This window comes from Oenanthe melanoleuca, chromosome 14 (genome assembly GCF_029582105.1).
Source record: "Oenanthe melanoleuca isolate GR-GAL-2019-014 chromosome 14, OMel1.0, whole genome shotgun sequence".
Classification (NCBI taxonomy): Eukaryota; Metazoa; Chordata; class Aves; order Passeriformes; family Muscicapidae; genus Oenanthe; species Oenanthe melanoleuca.
In genome coordinates, this window is record NC_079348.1 from 4,824,675 (window position 1) to 4,845,209 (window position 20,535).

Sequence of the window (20,535 nt, forward strand, 5' to 3'; positions counted from 1 at the left end):
ACTCCCTTTGGCTACTGAAAGTTCTGTTTCCTTAGGATTTGGGTCGTTTATGGTTAAAACAATCTTGAGGACATTAAAGATATTCAACCAGCACATGTGAATCGGTGGTAATTTGTGTTGGGGTGTTCTTTCCATGGAAAGATCACAGAGGAGGCAGAGGGAGGAAGGTGTTCTTTTGCGTGGTTTGTTCAGCTCCAGAGCAGCCTGGACTAATTAATTCTGCTGTTGTCATGGAAGAAGAGACTGAACAGACACAATGAAGGGCTATGAATCACTAGAGCTATGTCACTGTGTCCCAGAAGTTCCTTTTTTTTTTCTGGCAGCTGGGAACCAGAGGAGGCTCAGGGGTCATGCAAGGATGATATGCCATCAAAGGAGGAGAAAGGAGGAAACACTGAGGAGGAAGATGGGGATGTCATGGATTCACATGAACCTCAGGAATTACAGCAGCGAGAGAAGAGATCAACCTGCAGCTGACAGAACAGTGCAGGATGGTGGCCCTGAAGCTGGGAGGGGAAGGTGCCCTCAGCTCTGTCTTAGCAGGAGCCCTCTCTGCAGAGAGGGCTATGGGACACAGCTTATGTCATGGAACAAAATTTGCTTCTGTTGCCAGGCTTTTAAACCAAATGAAGTAGCCAAGATAGGAAGGATCAGGGGATAAAAATGAATTCTAAATATTCCTTGCTGTGTTCTTTATCACCATGTTTACCAGCTTTCTGGCTTTCCCCACAGCTTGACAGCTCTCAGCTAGACATGTTTCATCTCTCTTGTCGATAAGGGGTCTGTGCTTTCATCTGTTAACCTCTTGGCATATTCTGTTCACAGTGGCAGTTACAGATCATCTGCAATGACACTCTGTAGGAAGTATGGTCTCTGGACACCCAGCTCAGCACAACTTTCTCTGGTTTGCCAGAAAGCTCAGTTCAGCAGGTCAGTGTGGCAGGAACTGAATTCAAGGCACATTTGCCGTGGAAAGCATCCTGCTCTTGTGATGGCAGAACATGCAGAGCAGCTAAACCTAGTGTATGTGAGGTTTTCCACGGGGAAAAGCCTCCTACAGACATTGCTGCTGTTCTACTGAATCCAGGGATCTTGGAGGAAATTGCCAAAGAACAAAGACCCAAACTTTCACAGGATGGGAACACAAACTTACCTTTGTGTTTTTTCTAAAGGGGATGGGCTGAGCAGAAGGCATAGACCCAGGGGAGTGGGTGGTTTTCAAATACAGTAAGAGAAACATAGTACAAACTGCATGAGGAAATAAGTTAAATATCTTTATTCTTCTGTGATGCCCCTGACCTCCTGCCTAAAGAGCTAGCTGAGCTGGTCAGGTGGGAAGGGCAGGGAATATTTTTGGTGCAATGTGGACAACAGTCAGAGGTCAGAGACAACACCCCTGGGTTTAACTCATCTTGATGTTTTTCAGATCTCAAAAGATAAGCCCTGGACTCCCCCAAGCCCCAGTACAGACTAAGTTTGTGAGAGCCACCTGCACCAAGCCAGCCTCTTCCATCTGCCCAAAGCTGCAAGCAGCAGATCCATTGCCACAAAGGTCAGGGCTCTTGTCAGCCACCATTCAGGTAGAGGCTAAGGAGATTTCTCTGTGTCTGACATCACATCTGATAGATGGGGACATCCTGCATCAGCTCTGCTGGAGAAGATGGATTGTTATGTGAGAAATAAGTCAGGGTAAACACTAATGATCAGAACTATTAGTAAGACAATCATATTTTTTTATGGTCTAAATAGCTTTGATGAGTAAGAAATCACATCCTTTGTAGACAACTGCCTTACCTATGCCTCTGTAACTTATGGGGAAGCATCAATGTTCAGTTGGGTTCATGTGCAGCAGGTTGTTGATCTCAGTTTAGTCTTTGTTTCATATCCAAGCTAAGCCTCGACAAGGACACCAGTGATAGGCTGCACTGACCATCTGCCAGCTTCAGTTGTTTTGCTTTGGGCAGTCACACAAGGCCAGGAGGCGCTATGGGGAACTGGACACCCAAATCCTATTGAAACGTTGCCAGAATCCTTCGCTGTTCCGGCAGAGTTGTTTACTGATCCTCATAAGTTTTTCTTAGTTTTTATCATAAAAAATTATTAACTTTTGATTTACAATGCTCTAGTTTATTTTGGCTAGATATTAGCAACTCATACATTACAAGATACTTTTAAACTGTGTCCTGTTCCCACTGTTTATAACAAAGCTCTCCCTGCTTCCAACAGAGGGGACTCCACTCAGGGTGTTGCCAAAAGACAACACTCCTGCAAGCACCACCCAGCACAGCAACGCTGGTCATGTCAAAGGGTGGGACCTACAGAAACAAGTGAGTGCCTGAAACATCACATTGTCTCTCTCAGGAGGAACTGTGCCACTCTTCAGCACTTGCTCTGGTGCAATCTGAACCAAAAGAGCTGTAAATGCAACACAAATAGTCCAGTTGTGAAAGCAGTCACATGGGTAGAGGTTTTATAGCCAAGTTTTAAGCCTTTTTTCTTTGCAACAGATGACACGGGCAGTGTTCCAGAAGGAGTTACACTCCATCTCCCTCTTAGCCAAAAATAATCTCTTAGGAAGAGAAATAATGTTTTCAAAGGTGTTCATAACCCCAGTCTAATCCATATGTGAAGCACAGAATTTAGTCTGAGTTAGCCACATGCTAACATACTGCTTCCACTGAAGGTGTCACCTTGGGATCTTCCTGAGGCAGCAACATGCAGATCCTTGGCTTCTGCCAAACTCACCCCTCCACAGCCTGTAGCAATCTGTCTCTTCCCCATTTTGACTGGAAAAGAGACTCAAATCAAGGTGTGAGAAACTTGACTGAGTTCTTCCTCTTCCCTCTCTTGCAGGGCCTGCAGATGGTGCCACCAATCAGCAAACACCACAGTCATCTGTCTGGGGAGCCAGCCCAGGACTAAACAGAAGTCACCTACCTGTGAACAGGACTCTCTTTGGCCCAAAAAGATTGCAATTTCAATATTACTGGAAGCTGAGGAAGCAGATTCAGATGTGTGCCTTAAAATGTATTTAACCTTCTGCGTAATGCTGCTGAAGAGCAGAGGGAAGGTGAGCAGGGAGAAGAGGAAGCTTGTACACTGTAGATTTCCTGTTCTATATCCCAACTTCTAGTCTTTGCTCTGTACTGTGCTCTAGCTGGTAGCTTCAGTCTAAAACAAGTAGGATGTTAACATAGTCCAAAAGAGGAAAACCTCATTTCCCAGCAGTGTCTGTCTCCCAGTAGATGTCAGCATAGAGCCCAAGCCACTTTTTTTCCCCAGGGCAAAAGTTTGGATGCCACCCATGCATCCAAAAGGCTCCCTGACTATTAAAACCAAATGTAAATGCCTAAGGAATGGTTTCTCTGTTCCTTCCCTGCGTGTTGCTGTGAAGCTGGGAGGTGTACTGCACGTCCGGAATGCTGTTTGGGTGAGCAGATGCTTGGCTGTGAGAGCAGCCAGAGATTGCTCTAAGCTCCCTTCCATCCACAGAGCATTTCAGATCTGCAGGCAGAGGCAGCAGTGGTGACTGGTGAAGACCCTGATAAGAATTACTAGCCTGGAGGTAAATTGTGGGAATGTGTTTTTCTTTTTGGTACAAACGTCTTCAGCTGGCAGCCTTCTCCATTAAGGGGCTTTTAAAATATGCTGCAAATATAATGGTTCTGATAATTGCACAGAATAGTGACTCCTTGCCCCAAGCAGAAGTGGTTCCCTCCTCTAATGCCATAGTCTCAGGTAGGTTTGGGGATTTTTTTCAAATGGACAAAGAATCTTCTTTACAGCTGCAGCACTTGCAAAGAATTTTCCTGTATGCTGTTTCTCACTGGGTGACACTGTACATGCTCCTGTTTCTCTATGCCTCTTGCTTTGCTGTTAGGAAGATGAGGGATAGCTCACCCCAGGGATGAGAAAGATGGATTACTTGTTTTTTTAAATGCCTTAAGCCCCTGAAATGGAGATTCAATCAATGCAAGGGTGTGAATGGGTGTAGCAGGCAGCTGATTTTCCTTATGATACAGAAAGCAGCAGGAAAAAAGTGTGACAGGGAAATGGAAGGTCAGGAACACTTGTCCCCAGAGCTGACTCTTTTAGATTAACAAAGATAGAAAAAAAGGACACACAGATAAAATAAGACAAAATAAGAGTGTGTGTAAGACAAACCTGTGCCAGGACTGTATTTACAAGACCTCATGTGACCTGCAAACAGTGTAGGATCAAAAATGAGGGAAAACTGAGCTTTCCAAGCATATACATCTTTCCTAAATACCTTTGGGCTGAATCACCATGAAATAGTTGCAGTGTTTGGTGCCATTTCAAGTGAGCTGAATAGAGCCAAGTGCCTCAGTCTGAGGCTGCATCTCCAGAGGAAAATTCATGTGACAAAGAATTTGATAATTTTCCATAATTGTCATGAAAATTACAGAGCCACATGATGTGCCTGTCCCTGTTTGTAAAAATCTACATTTTAAGTCTGTTAATTTATGTAAAAAACTGAGACTTGAAATCTTGGAGGTGGGATCTGTAAATTATCACTTGTAGGTTTGATTATTGCTGGATGTGAGGCTGCAGCCTGTGTCTTGTGCAAAGTGGAACTTTTCAGTGCTGGGCTAATGTCTTTTTGATTCAATTCTTACCAATCACAAACAACTAGAGAAACAAAAGGAGCTTAAACGGTGCTGGGATTTTTCAGCAGCATTTTCTAGTCTCACTGTGTCCAGTTATTTAAATTTTGCTCCTTATAATGACTGTTGGCCACCCAAGCTTCAGAAATATTAAATACCCAAACAGCGTTATGTTGTGGTAACCTGTAATTAATTTAAAAGTGAGATTTATGTTAAATATTTACAGAATCACAGAATTTTCAGGGTTGGGAGGGACCTCTGAAGATCACCTAGTCAACCTCCCTGCCACGGAGGGGTCACCTACAGCAGGTGACACAGGAAGGTGTCCAGGAGGGTTTGGGATGTCTCCAGAGAGGGAAACTCGCACCCTCCATGGCCACATTCATGGGAAGCAGCTCTTCCCCGTGTCGAGGTGAATCTCGTGCTCCAGTTCGTGATAACTGATAAAAGATTCATGTTAATCATAGAAGTATTGGGGTTTGTATAAACCAGAATACTTAGGTCTGAAATGACGCATGACACTAAAGAAAGGGAAATATACGATTAAATCATTTTGGTTTAAATCCCCCTGTTATGAATATTATGTTTCTAAATAAGTTGTATCTACTGACAGCTTGCAAAACAAGGCTTTCACACAGCCCGACAGATCCTGCAAAATCAGGTTTCCTGCCTTTGAGTAATCCATTGCAGCCTATTCCTGAGACCAGACTTCTGACTTCTGCCATTTCCTTATCTATGGGACTTGACAAATTGTCTGGAGACTCACATCGTCCAGCGATCCCACGGACCACCACTGCTTACCTGGCAAAATTATGACAACGAAAAAATAACAATTATTGATGACTACAAGGAAACCACGCTATAAAAGGGAGCTGCAAACCAAAGTTCGGTGGAGCATGGAGCGGGCAGTGGCCCCCATTTATCCCCAGCGTGCTGCTCGCTCTGTCTATATAAAATAAAGCAATCTAAATCTTGCTGAATACCGAGACTTTTGTTTCTCATTTATAACAAGCTCCCGGCTGTCTCCCCTCACTCTGGCCCTCAGGAGCCGCCCCGCTCCCGCCGCTCCCTCAGGCGAGGCGGGCGCGCGGCCGGGGCCGCCCCTGGCGGGCGGAGCGGCGCCTGCGCGGCCCCGCGGGGACCCCCGCGCGCGGCGTCTCGCGAGAGGCGGCGCCGGGAGCGCGGCGGGAGGAGGAGGAGGGAAGGAAGGAGAAGGGCAGGGGAAGAAGGCGAAGGCTGCGGTGCCCGGCAGGGAGGTGAGCGCTGGGCCGGGCAGGGCAGGGCTCGGGGGTTGTCCGAGGGGTCGGGCGGGGCTCGCTGAGGCGGTGCCGCCCCGGGGCCGGGCCAGCTCCCGGTTATGGGCACGCCCGTCCCTCCTCTCTCTCAGGTAGGGATCGGCTCCGGCGGGACGCGGGGGGTTCTGTGGGGCAGCTCCGCTTCTCCACACACGCAGCACCCTCCCGGCTGGGCGCTCCCGAGGGAGCTGGGGAGCTTTAGCCTGGATTGAAGGCGGATCGGGGGGACCTCATCGCTCCCTACCTGGAAGGCGGCTGTAGACAGGTGGGTGTCGGTATTTTTTCCCAGATAGCAAAGACAGAAGGAGAGGAAACAGCCTCAAGCTGAGCCAGGGAGCGAGCTGCCCGGAGAGGAGGTGGTGTCACCGTGCCTTGGAGGTAGATGTAGATGTGGCACTTGGGGTCACGGTTTGCTGGTGGACCTGACAGCGTTAGGCTGATCGTGGGACTCCATCCTAGAGGTCTTTTCCGACCTTAACGATTCTGTGAATCCCTGCAGCCCCGGTGCTGGGCCCGAGGCTGGTGCAGCCCTGCCGGGAGCGATGCCGGCATGCAGCCGCCTCCCGACGGCACAGCCCGGCTCCCGCGGGGATCCGGCCAAAAACTCTCTTCTTCCAGCCTCAACTCCACGTGGAAAACTTCACTGAAGAGATCAGGCTGAAAACTGCCCGAGCCAGGTGTTTGTAAGGTGACTGCAGCCGGTGCGGGTGTCAGGGTTGACACACAGCGAATGTCCCCGTGTGTTGCTGGCCCGGGCTGCCTGAGGTGCTTCCTGCGATTGTAAAGCCAGGGATTTTCCAGTGCATGTGCTGGAAGTTTGTGACAAAAGTAATGGATGAACAGGATGTGCTGTGTTTTGGGAGTTTGCTCCTAAAATTTAGGAAACTGTGACAACTTCCAAGTTAGAATATTAAAAAGGAGGTGACAAGGGCTTCCAAGCCTGTACAAACCAGGCTTTTTGGCAATCGTGGGCAAGGTGGGCAAACTGTGGATGAGGATGTTCTTCTGCTGGTCTCTAACATATATGGGCTAAGTTGTGGTGCAACATGCAAAGCAGCTCCGTTTTTTGTTTATGGTATACACTTATACTAATGTAAATATTAATGTCATTCAATGAGTTAAAACTTCCTTGCTCTGCAAAGGGTGCTAGACTTTTGTGAGGTTGGCAGAAACAATGTTTTGAGTTTTAGCCAAGTGCATGAAATTTGTTTCTTGGTATGGTCTGCTTTGACTGGTGGGAGATCGTTCTCCTGCACCTTTAGGAGATTGAATTAGTTCCACTTTTCTAGAGGTTGCTGATTCCTTAAGTGTAACTATTATGTACCATGATATGTGAGTACAGAGGGCTGCTTGAGTCCAGTGATCCCTGGTGAAGTGCCCTAAGGGAAAGTATCTATTTGAATTTGGTGGGGGGTTCTTACTCCACTTTTTTCTGTCGTTCTAAGCAGAAAATCCATGTAAGCTGCCTGAAATCCTGTATCTTCTCATGTTAGATCAAGTGGGCACTGGAGGAGTTGAGGTGCTTGGTGCTGGGGAAACCCAAAGCAAGAAGAGAGGGGATCTGCACCCAGGCCTTTGCAGGCACATTTCTTTCAAAACCACTGCTGTTCATAGAGAGGGCTTACTGTCCCCTGTGTCTGGCACCTGCCTTTCTGTAAGCTGCTTTATTTTCTGTAGGCCTTACTGCTCCTGTAAGTGAGCTGGCATTACTTTATTTTGCAGAGAGGCTGGAAGAGAATGTAGCTGCTGCATAAAGCCAAGAGGAGTGGAATAAAGAGACACAAATTACTTAAGTTTTTATCTGTCCTAAGAACAAACAGTTACAATCGGGCTGTGAAGTGGAAATAGTTTCCAAACCTCGGAGGAGTTGCATGTGCAATAGCTTTTGCAATAAGAGTTCTGGGGACACATCCCTCCTTTCTAGTGTTAAACGGGAGTTTGAGAGGTGCTCGTTTGACATAGCAGGGGGTTTGACATGTCATGGGACCAGTGACCTTAGATCTTAGTGTTTTTCTCTGGCCTGGGATGGGGAGAAAAGTTTTTGGCTCACACCCAGGCCAGGTTCAGGTTGGAGATGGTCACGGGATGGCTGCTCAGGGGACTCTGTAGGATGATTATAGCACTTGGTCCACTTTCCGGTTTGCCAGCACCGTGTCACAGAGGCAGCTTTGTGTGGATCCTGGTGCACGTTCCTGTTGGCTAGTGACTTTGGGTTGAACTTGAATGTAAATTCTTGGCTCTTTCTGGAAGCTTTTCCTTTTGATTCTGGCGAGGGGAGGACAGAGGCATGCTCCCTCTAATGTGCACAGAGACCTCAAATTTGTGCTTTCAGTCTGGCATCCTTTATAAAATGCTCAGGAAGGGGATGGGTCTTAATCAATAGAGCAGCTCTTGTTTTCTGCAGTGTTTTCCTTCTGAGGGAGAATTAAGCTGTCTTGCTGCTCTTTTTCCAGGGTTCCTCTCTGGCACTGGTAGAGTTAATGGAAGTAGAGTCTTTCTGATTCTGTGCTGCTCGCTGCTGTGTGTGTGTCTTGGAAAAGCCAAACTCTCTGGCAGGCCTGCGTGCCGTGTCCTGGAAAGCAGGCTGGAGCCCTTGGGGTGCACTTGGTAAAGCTGCATTGTGGGGTGATTTGGTGAAGATCCCTCTTTTCATTTGCCCCAGGAATGTGAGTGCCACACACAGTGTCCAGTCTGCCCCTGTCACTGCTGCCAGGAGAGTGATCTGTCCATGCCTGGCTGGGACAGCTGTGCAGGAATGCTGGGAGGCTGCTGTGCTGCCCAGGGCTGTGGAAGCTGCTGGGTATGGGGATAGCAGAAAAGGATGCTCCGTGCAGCTTTCCAGGCCTGCTGCATTCCAGGCAGCCCTGAGGTCTGAAGCAGTGCTGGGAGCACAGCGTGCTGGGATTCTGTGCGCAGTGGGCACCCTATTCTTCCAGAATGGGAAGCAGTCCCTGCCCTGAGCAGCTAAACGGGATCAAAAGCAAGAACAGATTTGGGCAAAACTCAAACCCAGGAGTGTGCCAAGCAGGAGGCTTGGCAGTGTCCCTCCATTATCTTCTGCTGCTGGACTCGGATGCTTGGTCTGAAGTGCTGACGCACATATGTAATTTGCCCCTTCTTTAGCTCTCTGCTGATCTCTGGGTGTTTCCTCTCAGATCTGCTCCATCGTCAATCTTGACTAGCTAAACACGGAGAATTACTGCTGAGTAATACCTGCTTCTTGCTCTGCAGGGTGTAAAACGTTATGTCTGCAGTTTCTCCAGCTCCTCTTCACAGGCAGAATGAGAACCTGGCTTCAGGAAAGGGCACTTTTTGGTGTTGCAGTGCAAAGCCTTGTGTTAGGCTACAGCTCTGCTGAATTTCTGGCTCTCCCAACTTCGAAATTGTAAATAAGTACACCAGGGTGGAGAAACCATAAGCCTTTGGATATGTGTTCTGTGTCTTGGGACAAGCTGACCTAATACTTTGACATGTAACAGTATCTGGTATTGTTCCTCTTTGCTAAATTGTTGTCTAATGTTTGAAACCCGGACTTTGGTTGTTAAAACCTGTCACCCCAAGACACAGGCGCAGCAATGCAGGGGACTTTTTTACCAAGTCATTCAATGCAAGTGAATGTCAGAGGTGCTGAGCACCTTTTCTCTGGGAACGACAGAGCTCAGCACTTTTGCATATCTGGACTGGAATTCTTCTGCATCTCTGTGAAGGGTGGGCTTGATGCTGTTCAAGGGTGGTGTGAATTGGCTGGGGAGCAACTTCTGTGTTTTGGGAAGAAGAGACACCCAGCCTTCATTTAAAAAAACTTTTCAGGGCAGCTTGCCCTGAAGTGGCTTTGTTTTCAAAGCTGGTGTTTGCAGGGTTTGTTCTGAAGTCATTGGAAAGACTTAGAATGTCTGTGGAAAGGACAGCTCTTGTTTTTTATCTGTAGGTGCTGCTCTGTGTTTATAATCAGAGCCTGGACTATGCTTGGAGGGGTGGAGAACATGGCAGTAACTACTTGTAGCTGTGCTGCTCTTCCCTGGCTGTAGGCACTGGCTCCTTGCTGGCTTGGGGAGAGATGAAGGCTGGTTTGCCAGCCTGCCTCTGCACGGAGCCTGGGACCAGAAAACATGCAGTAGGGTGGGGACATGGGTGTTCCCTGAGGATCTTGTGGGAAGAAAGGAACTGGGAGTTGTGAAGAGCAGACAGAAGTGAAAAGATGGGGCTGGTTGAAGCAAAAAACCCAAATCTGCTGCACCCCACAGAACAGATGGTCTAAACAGCCCCCTAAACAGTGATTTCTCATCTGTCTTTGGTGATCAAGAGTTGTTAGTGTTGAGTGTGATAGAAATATAAATTTCATTAAAGAAAAGAGGTCCTGACTCAACAGTGTCTGTGCATGAACACAGATTTACCAGATCATCCTTAATCTCCAAAATCATTCAGTTAAAAATAATCTCTTCTTTAGATTTTTATTGATGCGTGACTCTTATCAAGACTGTATCCAATTGTGGGGAGGTTGTAGGAGTACTGTTTGTATAATCTTTGTTCCTGGCAAAATGAAATAGCTGCCAAGAAAGGTCATGGAGATAACACCTACTGGGTGCCTTCATACAGAGTAGATAAGATGACATGTTCAGGTCAGTGATGTTCTCTCAGCAGGGACTTGCTTTAGCCACTGAGGCAGTGCACCTTCAGCCCTGTATTCGTAACTCCAGTAAGGAATTTGTTTTTAGCACAGAGCACCTTCATGCAGAGAGGAGACCACACTGTGATACCAAAAGCTGAAATCATGGATTGAGGCTTCTTTCTTCTTGTTTGTTAGGTAGTATAAAAATCAAGGAGATCTGAAAGGTAATTGGCTCTGCACACTTTCTGTGTATGGTTATTTATTTTAATACTCTCAAATTTGCCTCTGTAAGCTCTAGGCCTGAAATAATTATACTTTACAAATTTTGCAGAGTTTAAACAGAGCTTCTCTTGAAATCACCTAACTCCAGAAGCTTGGGATTAATAAAAAGCCGTGATTTCAATGAAACTGATAAAATTGCCACACATTATGTCTGCTTTTGGCCAGCCAGCTCTTTTCCACAGAGATGGATACCTCTCACAGCTCTCCCCATGTGGAGATGGGAATGGTCAGCCCCACGACAAGTTTTGATTTTGCCAGACCATTCTCTCCAAACCAGAAGGATTAAGGGTTCAACTAACTTTTCTTTCCTCATACCTTTCCAGGCTCCTGCTCTGCAGCACCATGCTGGATCCCAAGCCTCACTCTGCAAGCCAGAGGTGAATCCAGGTGAAAGCCAGCTACCACAGTAGGTGTCAGGATGACCAAAGCACGGCTCCTCCGTCTGTCTGTGGTGCTGGTCTCCATCTTCATGATCCTCCTGATTATTGTGTACTGGGACAACGTGGGCACAGCTCACTTCTACCTGCACACATCCTTCTCCAGACCCCGCTCCCCAGGAGCCATCGCAGCAGGTGAGGACTGGGAAGCCTTGCCAGATGTAGATGAATTTTTGGCAAAGCTGCTTAGTTCGAGCCTGAAACAGAACAGCTCTATCCCCCGAAGGACAGAGCAGCTCCTCGTCCAGGGCTCCAACAAGCCTGTGCTAAGTAACTTGGAGGAGAACGTGCGGGGCTATGACTGGTCTACACACAAGGACAGGAACAGCTTGGACCAAGAGAAGCTGCAGGTGGAGAGGCAGAGAACGTTGCGGGAGTTTTGTGCCAATTCCAGCTTCACCTTCCCCACCAAGGAGCGCTCCTTCGATGACATTCCGAACTACGAGCTCAACCACCTGATTGTGGACGACCGTCACGGCGTCATCTACTGCTACGTGCCCAAGGTGGCCTGCACCAACTGGAAGCGCGTGATGATCGTGCTGAGCGAGAGCCTGCTGGACCAGGGGCTGCCCTACAGGAACCCTCTGGACATCCCCCGGGAGCACGTCCACAACACCAGCACACACCTGACCTTCAACAAATTCTGGCGCCGCTACGGGAAGTTCTCCCGGCACCTGATGAAGATCAAGCTGAAGAAATACACCAAGTTCCTCTTTGTGCGAGACCCCTTTGTGCGCCTCATCTCCGCCTTCCGCAGCAAGTTCGAGCTGGAGAACGAGGACTTCTACCGGCGTTTCGCTGTCCCCATGCTAAAGCTCTACTCCAACCACACCAACCTCCCCACCTCCGTGAGCGAGGCCTTCGGGGCAGGCCTCAAAGTCTCCTTTTCTGACTTCATCCAGTACTTACTGGATCCCAGGACAGAGAAGATGGCCCCTTTCAATGAGCACTGGAGGCAGGTTTACCGTCTGTGCCACCCGTGCCAGATAGACTATGATTTCATCGGGAAGCTGGAGACACTGGATGAGGATGCTGCTTATTTATTGCAGCTCCTCAAAGTGGACAGGCTGCTCCGCTTCCCACCCAGCTACCGCAACAGGACTGCCAGCAGCTGGGAAGATAACTGGTTTGCCAAAATCCCACTGGCTTGGAGGCAGCAACTCTACAAACTTTATGAAGCCGATTTTGTACTCTTTGGTTACCCCAAGCCAGAAAACTTGCTTAAAGACTGAAAATGATTGGGCAGTGGGTGTGGGAGGGAACATCTGAAATACCAAAAATGTTTAAATCCTCCTCATTTTTGCCCTTAACTCCCTTCCCAATGCAAGTTGGTACAATGGAATATATTTTTTCTACTGCTTCCCCTTCCATTTTGCAATAATGCCAGAGTCCAGGGTATTCCAGCCAGCTGTGCATATGCAAAAAATGCCTTTTTTTTTGATTATTGTTTGTTTTCTGTTTTTTAAAATGTCCCCATACTTGGCAATGGGTCGCTGCCCTTGGTCTCTCTGCCAATCATGTCCTTCAGTAGCTTTTTATTAATACTTTTTAAAAATTAATATATTTAAGATATTTAAAACAAAGCATATGTCGTGGCAAAGGAAGGGAAGGAATAAAAAAAAAGGTAAAAGAAAACCCCAGGAAATTATGTACCTGTCTGTGTGTGTTGTCTCTGGTGTTTCAGAGGTCCAAGGCTTGCAGAGCACTTGGGTGTCTCTGGGGAATGGAATGTTGATGGTGCTGCATTGCAAGATGGGCTTGAGGCAGTGGGATGGATCCTTGCCTGACTGCCAAACAGGCCTGGAAGAACACCTGGAAGGACTCTGGTGACTCACACTGCTCACAGGTGTGGAGTGTGACACCAGGGTTACAGGAAGGAAATGGCATTGGAGCAGTGACAAGTCCTGTAGGGTGTTTTGGGACATGCAGGTGGCCAACACAGCACTTCTGCACTGCCTGACCTTTTGGCCAAGTACTGTGGGACTCTGCTGTCCACAAAGCTGAGCCCTATACCTTGCCATTGTGGAGCATTCCTGTGACTTGTCCCATTCCAGGAGCGTGCTGAAGTTCTTAGGGGCTGTGGCCAGCCAGGGTGGGCAGTGTGCTCCTGGATGGGCCAGCTGGCCAGGCCCTGGCGGTGTGCTGCTCCATGTCCTGGGCACTGTTCTAAGGGAACATGGCAGGGATGCAGATGCTAATCCCTGGGAGAAGAGATCCAAAAGGCTTCCTTCAATAAGCAGATGTCAAGGTGAACTCAAAGTTTTTCTGTTTTCAGCATTTCAGCTACTGCTCGTGACACCACGTCCTCATCTTCTGCCTTTCTGCTTATTCCAAATGGCTGATGCAGATTTGATCATCTGCCTTGCTGGGACCTGCTGCAGGAGTGATGGTTCCCACTGTGCTGGGAGCATGTGGGCTGTTTCCCAAAGGAAATTAATGCCTTTAGAGACTTTTTGTGTCTCATCAGCTGAATCTGCTTCTCTTTCTCTCTCTGAATTGCTCTGCAAAAACTGTTTGCTTAGCAGATTAGGCAGGCAGCTCTTTCAGAGCTGAAATGCTTAATTATTTCCCTGGACTGTGGATGGTATTGGTGATTAAGGTCCAGGGTCAGGCCTCGGGAGACAGTGTTTTGGGGAGACTTTGTATTGGCCTTTTACTCAGTTGCTCTCCAAGGCTACCAGCAGCGTGACTTTCTTTTCCTCAGTCTCTCTCTGCTCACTTCCCCAATTTCTGCACAAGTACAGCTAGGCACTCCATGCTCTTCCTAACAAATAGGCTGTATCAAGCTTTTTAACCTATAAATGAGATGTAATTGCTGGTAGATAGAACAGAGTTTGTTTCTCCTTGTATTCACACTACTCTCCCATAATTTTTGCCGATATATTTGCAGTTTAAATGAGCGTGAAGCTGTCATCAGGGTCTTGGTGCTTTGCTCCTCATAGCTTGGGGAAAAAGGAAGTGCCTGTTTCTGAGTCATTATTTAAAACTAATAATAGAAAAGTGTTGATCTATTCATTTTTTTTCCCCAGTTAACAGTTAATTGCTGCAAAACAGAAAGATGTAGAGTCTCGTCTCCTATAATGAGTAATCCCGGGAGTCTCTTGATTCCTGCTGCATTTACATTTCTTCAGGGTGGGTTCATCCCCCTCTTCAAAAAACACAGTGTGGATGTTTGCATCTCTTGTCTTTTCAAAGTGTTTATTTTTTCCTCTTTTAATTTCCATGTAATTGATATTTAGTATGTGCAGGCATGGGGGGCTGGGGCTGCAGCACGGATGCCGTGTGAGCTTCCCACCACCTGCTTCCCCTGCACCTCCTGGTCTGGTCCTCCTCTTCCTGCCCCTCTGGGCAGTGCTTGGCTGCTGGATCCCAGTGCCACCCTGCAAAGCAGCTGCTGCCTCCCCAGCCACACTTGTCCTGTGATTCATGGCCACAGCCTGTCCCAGGAGCATCTTCTCAAGGTCACTGGCTGGCAGTCATCCAGGGCTGGGGAGGAATGGCTTGTAGAGTGTTACCATTTTTGCAGTGAGGTCCTGGTTGTGCAATGGGCAGAAAAGATGCAAAATGCCTGCAAAACGTGCCCAGCAGATGCTCCATGTGGTGTGAGAGTGTATCCTCTCCATGTGGCTGCCTTGTGTTTTAACAGCCATAGAAGAAAGAGGTTTTTCCAAGGCTCCCTTCCCTTGCCGACACTGGCTAGACAGGGGAGACTTGGAACACACTGATTTCTCTTTCCACATCCAAAGCTGGATGAAATGAGTAAATTCCAGCTTTATGTGCTGCATCACACTGAGGTCCAAAAGACCCCATGTGTGAGGCTGAGCAAGCTGCCTGCATCCCAATGGCTTCATCAGCCTTCCTGGGAGCTGCAGGCAGGAGAATGTATGGATGGCATGAGGCCACTGTCTTCTCTTTCTTCTTTCACCTCACCAAGTCCAGTCTTTATTGATATCTTAAACATTTTAGTGCTTGCAGAACTGTCCCAAACCAGCGTGCTGGGTGCTGTTGGCTCCCTCCTCATTTTCCATTGCCACGCTTCAAAGCTTGTCCCGGGAGGAGCAGTAAAACTCCGATGGAGACTGTTCATGTTGCAGTGGTTGGCTTCTGGATTCAAAATAACTTGTTCCTTGCTGCTCCTCCCTTTTGAAGCCCTTCTTCCCCACCCTGCCACCACTGTGAATGTATTGTTAAGAAGTCAAAGGGGATCCAGGCTGTTCTGAGCTTTGTGGTAAGACCACTGGGTTGCCAAAACTGGGATGTAGCCTCTGGCTTTGGAAATGTGCATTTTTTGTGGGTTTCTTGCTCTGTTCTCATGATGTGAAAGTGTGTATGTGGGGGGGAGAAGAACAAAGAGTTCAACCAGCCATGCTTCCTTCTCTCCTGGTTTCGTAAAGGAGTTGGAATTTGATATTTGACAAATAATGGCAGGCAGAATGCATCCATGCTGGCCTGAAGTCAGAAGAGGGCTAAAAATCCTGGAATGTAGATGGTTATGATGCTAGTATCAGTTTCATGAGGGGTGGAAAATGCTTTGAAGCAGGCTATTTGTGTCTGAATAAACCTGGCTTTGTCGTTTCATGCTCAGCCTGCAAAGTTGTGTCCTGTTCCCCTCTTGGCTTGCTTTTCTCTGGGGTTGACCACTTGGCCAAAGACAGCATGGAGTGTCTAACGAGGCAGAACTGATGTGCAGATGCAAAAATAACCTGGGGTTTGACCAAGATGTTTCCAGCTGGGTAGAACTGAAACCAGCTTTAGTGCTTGCTCAGCATCAGAGCCAAAATCTTTACACAAGCATTGAAGAGATTTGGTCCCTTGCTGTTTGGTGCCGGATTCTCTGGTGGAGTGGGATGCATGTGACCTGGCTTTGCAGCCCCTGTGTCCTCTAGGAAAGGGCTGTCAGGTCAGAACTCTTTGTTTTATGAGCAGTGACATGACTTTGTCAGGGTAGGAGTGTCTTTAAGACATAGGTACCTTTGCATCTCAGTATTTTTTTGCCTTAACCCTTTAATTAGCTGGTGTTTAGGGGGACAAAATTATCACCCACTGACAACATTCACCCCGGGACAACATGTGAGATGAAATGTTTTGGCTGTGTGTTTTGCATCCTTCAAGGTGGCACAGGGAGGATGGAGGGCAGGGGATGAATGGCAGCATTGAAAGGGTGGTGAAGAAAAGCCAGTTTGTTCCTTCTTACGTAAGCTGGAGCTTCGCAGCGCCCGCGGGGGAAAGCCGGTGACTTGGCAGGGCACTGAGGGCTGTGGTGCACAGCGCTGCCAGCCAGGGGGTGGGGTGTGGTGCCTCAAAAGAAACTCGTGTTGCTTGAATTTAAGGGCTTGCCCACGCTGGTCTTGCTCATAAACCCTCTAGTCAAGGGCGAGAGGGATAAATAAAGCAGGATTTAATAAAGCCATTGATAGCTGGCTGTTTGGGAAAGGGATGGGGAGGATGGGTGGTGCTGGCACAGTGCAGCTCTTCTCTATCCTTGATTCAATCAAATTGAGGATCAAGCTCAGACTGTGCAGGCTGAGGTCCATCCTTGCAGGAGATGGGGAGCATTTGCCCTGGGGGCTGTGGCAGAGTGCCAGGCCGTGCTGGAGTGGTGTGGGAGAGCCCTGTGCTGGGATGGGAGGGATGCTGGAGAGCCCTGTGCTGGGATGGGATGCTGGAGAGCCCTGTGCTGGAATGGGAGGGATGCTGGAGAGCCCTGTGCTGGAATGGGAGGGATGCTGGAGAGCCCTGTGCTGGGATGGGATGCTGGAGAGCCCTGTGCTGGGATGGGAGGGATGCTGGAGAGCCCTGTGCTGGAATGGGATGCTGGAGAGCCCTGTGCTGGAATGAGAGGGATGCTGGAAAGCCCCTTACTGGAATGGGAGGGATGCTGGAGAGCCCTGTGCTGGGATGGGAGGGATGCTGGAGAGCCCTGTGCTGGAATAGGAGGGATGCTGGAGAGCCCTGTGCTGGGATGGGATGCTGGAGAGCCCTGTGCTGGGATGGGAGGGATGCTGGAGAGCCCTGTGCTGGAATGGGAGGGATGCTGGAGAGCCCTGTGCTGGGATGGGAGGGATGCTGGAGAGCCCTGTGCTGGAATGGGAGGGATGCTGGAGAGCCCTGTGCTGGGATGGGAGGGATGCTGGAGAGCCCTGTGCTGGGATGGGATGCTGGAGAGCCCTGTGCTGGGATGGGAGGGATGCTGGAGAGCCCTGTGCTGGAATGGGAGGGATGCTGGAGAGCCCTGTGCTGGAATGGGAGGGATGCTGGAGCTTTTTTTGTGCTGCAGGTGAGTCTGTCTCTGAGGCTGGAAAATTAATTGCTGCCACTGAATACTCAAGGCTCTGGAAAACCTCACAGGAGGAGGTGATTTTAAAAAACACAGAATCATAGGCTATCCTGGGTTGGAAGAAGTCTGCAAGGATCATCGAGTCCAACTTTTAGCCCTGCCCAGGTGATGCCCAAGAGTCACACCAGGGGTGCTAATGGAGGATGCTGCAGTAATTTTAGCAGACTTGCCCAGAGGGGAAGCAGGGAAAGAAAATGTGGCTGTTCATCAGTCTTTTCTCAGTGTTTATACTTTAGGACTATTGCCTTTTATCTCTGGCTTTTCAGGTATTCATGTCCTTGCCATCTGTGCTGTGAGGTATGAACCTGGCCCATTACATTTGGAGAGAGACAGTGATCCCCAGGCTCTGGTGGGATGCAGGACAGCAGGAATTTCCTTTGCAGGGAATGATGTGAACCCACAGACTCATGCCATGGACCATGTTTTCCTCCTCAAACTATGAGACAGAGCCAAGGAGCATTATTTATCAGTGAGGCTAATTGTAGCTGTGAGCTCTTTGCTGACTTCCTCAAGCTGCCTCCTGTTTGTTCTTCATAAAGGGGGAGAGGTAACCACCTGTTTTCTGGGTCCACAGGAGGTGTGGAGCTCTCCAGGAGGAGCAGTGACCTGGGTGGGAGTGTTGGGATAGAGTGCTGGCAGTGAAAGCCATGCAAAACTGCCTCAATCCAGGCATGTTTCACCATGGGGTTGATCTGGAAGCTGTTGGCATGAGAGCTGTATTGATTCAAGAAGTACAAATGCTTTGGCCAGCTCAAGAGCTCATAAGGGTTCGTGAGCAAAACTCTGCCACAGAAATACAGAGGTCCCAGCTTACCATCCTGCTCTGCTCCTGGCTGGCTTCCAGAGGAAGAGGAGGCACAGAGAGTGCCATCAGTCTGAACAAAATGTCCTTCCTCATCTGGGGAAATGCTGGGCATTCTTGAGCAGAGTGTGCTCAGCCAGCTGAGATGCCATTAGCAGGGCTGGCACTTTTCACCTGATGAAGGGGTTTGTAATTTTGTCTCAGATTCTCATCCTCAGACTGTGCCAGTACCAAATACTCCCAGTCTTGCCCAAACCATGTGTTCAACAAATGAGAGACTTTTCCTGACCCACCAAGCAGTGCCTTCATGAATTCCATGTTTTATCCCCCAGGCAGATGGATCACACACAGCTTTGGCAAAGCCACATTTTGTGGCAGAGAAGCTGCAGTTTCAGTGTTTATTTCTCTGTCATTGTAGGAATTCAAAATGGATGGAACAAAATGCCATTGGGACTGACTCTTGTTTTGTTTGGACACTACACAGGTCTCTGTGGAAAACATGGGAGGAGTGCAGGGGACAGAGAAGAGCCAAGAAGATGTGTTAAAAAGGCAGTGGTGGCCAAAAGAATGGTCAGCAGGGAGTGGAGCAGGGCTGGGGATGTGTTTGTGAAGGACAAAAAGGGTGGGGGGAGTGGAAGGCATCTCTAAACAAAATGTGGATTCTGTGGAGTGGGTAAATGCTGAGGGGCTGCTGAAAAACCAGGTGCCATCTGCTGCAGCGTGGAAACCTGTCCTGTCTGCTTTTCCAGGGGGCAGCAGGGGCCAAAGTAGAGGAGAAAAGAAATAACTGAAAAATTAGGTGGTGAAAGCTTATCATAATGCAGCAGGCAAAATCCAAGGGGTTCTGATACAGGATGTGGGGACAGATTATCTGAAATTCCTGTGTCTTCATGAGTGGTGTTGAGCATTGTGGCCTTGGAGCAAACAATTATTTAGAGCAAATTAAGAAGAGTGGTGGTCTAAGGTTCAGTTTGCCTGTCCTGAGGGAGGAAATCTTGCAGCTTGACCAGCTGTCAGTCTCTGCAAGCAGGGCAATGTCCATGGGGGGTGGAAGTGCTGGAGAGATGGTGCCAGTGACCTTTCACATGTTATTGGGCACTTCTGTCTGCCTCCAGTTTTTCTTTCCCTCAACCTTTGCATGCTTTATTGATTTCTGACTCTGTATATTTTGTGTCTTGGGTAAATCAGAAGTATTTGTCACCTAGAATGATCATGCTGAGAGGATAAAGCTTTTTACAAAGCCTTTGGTGACCTTTAGCTAATGATAAATCAGTGAACTGAGTGTATAGAAGCATTTCCCAAGTGCTGGGTGTTGCTGTGCACTGTGGGGAGCCCACCTTGGCATGACACAGCTACCCAGTAATAGTCTGGGCATGCAGGTCTTCTGAATAAAGGCTCTTGCTTCAGGTCAGGATGACCTAGATTTGTGTTTCTTGATTATCTTCCCTTGTATTTTATGTATTGTGAGTGTGAATGTAGTGTATGTGAAGCCAGGTGTCAGAACCAATCCACTGTTCAGGGCAGGTGAACACATGTGAAATGTTTAAACAAACACATTTTTGATGGAGTGAAATACATGCAAGTGCTGGCATTCTGTTTTCTATCAGCAGAGGGTCATTTCTGTGGTTGCAATGGATTGTCCATTCTAGGTTATTTCTCTTGATTAACCCAGTTTGCTTGTTAGTTCTGAGCAGCCCTGTTGTGTCCCAGGGTGGGTTGTGCTGTGCAGCCCCCAGGCTGCTGGTGGCTGTGGATGTCCCATTGTCCCTCTGTCTGTCCATCCCTGTGTGCTGTGTCCCTGTCCCAGCTGCCCTCAGCAGCCACAGAGTGAACCCAGGCACGGCTGCACCCTCTGGTTTCCACTGCAATTAGTGGGGCTGGGAGTCAATCTCCAAATGATGGAATTGGGGTCGTGTTGGGTTTCCCTCTTCTCCTTTAGATGCCTCAAATCTGAGCTTCCTGGATTTCTTGGATTCTCAAAATAGCATCAGGTTTCCTTTGAAACCCTGCCAGGTGCAACAGGAGAGGGAGTACAGCCTATGGTGGCAGTAAAATTCAATGTTATTCCACAGGTACTCCCAGACACAAGCAATGCTTGGGTTGATTTGGCATCACACTCAGATTTTCCTGGGGAAGTGAGGGTGCTGG

At 48.4% G+C, this 20,535-nt stretch overlaps 1 protein-coding gene across 2 annotated transcripts; it reads left to right on the forward strand.

The window, feature by feature from the left end:
• The first annotated feature begins 5,749 nt into the window (after positions 1–5,749).
• CHST12 (carbohydrate sulfotransferase 12) lies at positions 5,750–12,896 on the forward strand. Of its 2 annotated transcripts, none has more exons than XM_056503672.1 (2): positions 5,750–5,881; positions 11,135–12,896. In XM_056503672.1, exon 2 carries the CDS (start codon positions 11,230–11,232, stop codon positions 12,478–12,480), a length of 1,251 nt encoding a protein of 416 aa, XP_056359647.1. In that variant the 5' UTR covers positions 5,750–5,881; positions 11,135–11,229; the 3' UTR covers positions 12,481–12,896. The 2 variants fall into 2 exon arrangements, with proteins under 2 accessions (XP_056359647.1, XP_056359649.1); XM_056503674.1 differs by lacking the exon at positions 5,750–5,881 and adding an exon at positions 6,005–6,185.
• Positions 12,897–20,535: the final 7,639 nt, after the last annotated feature.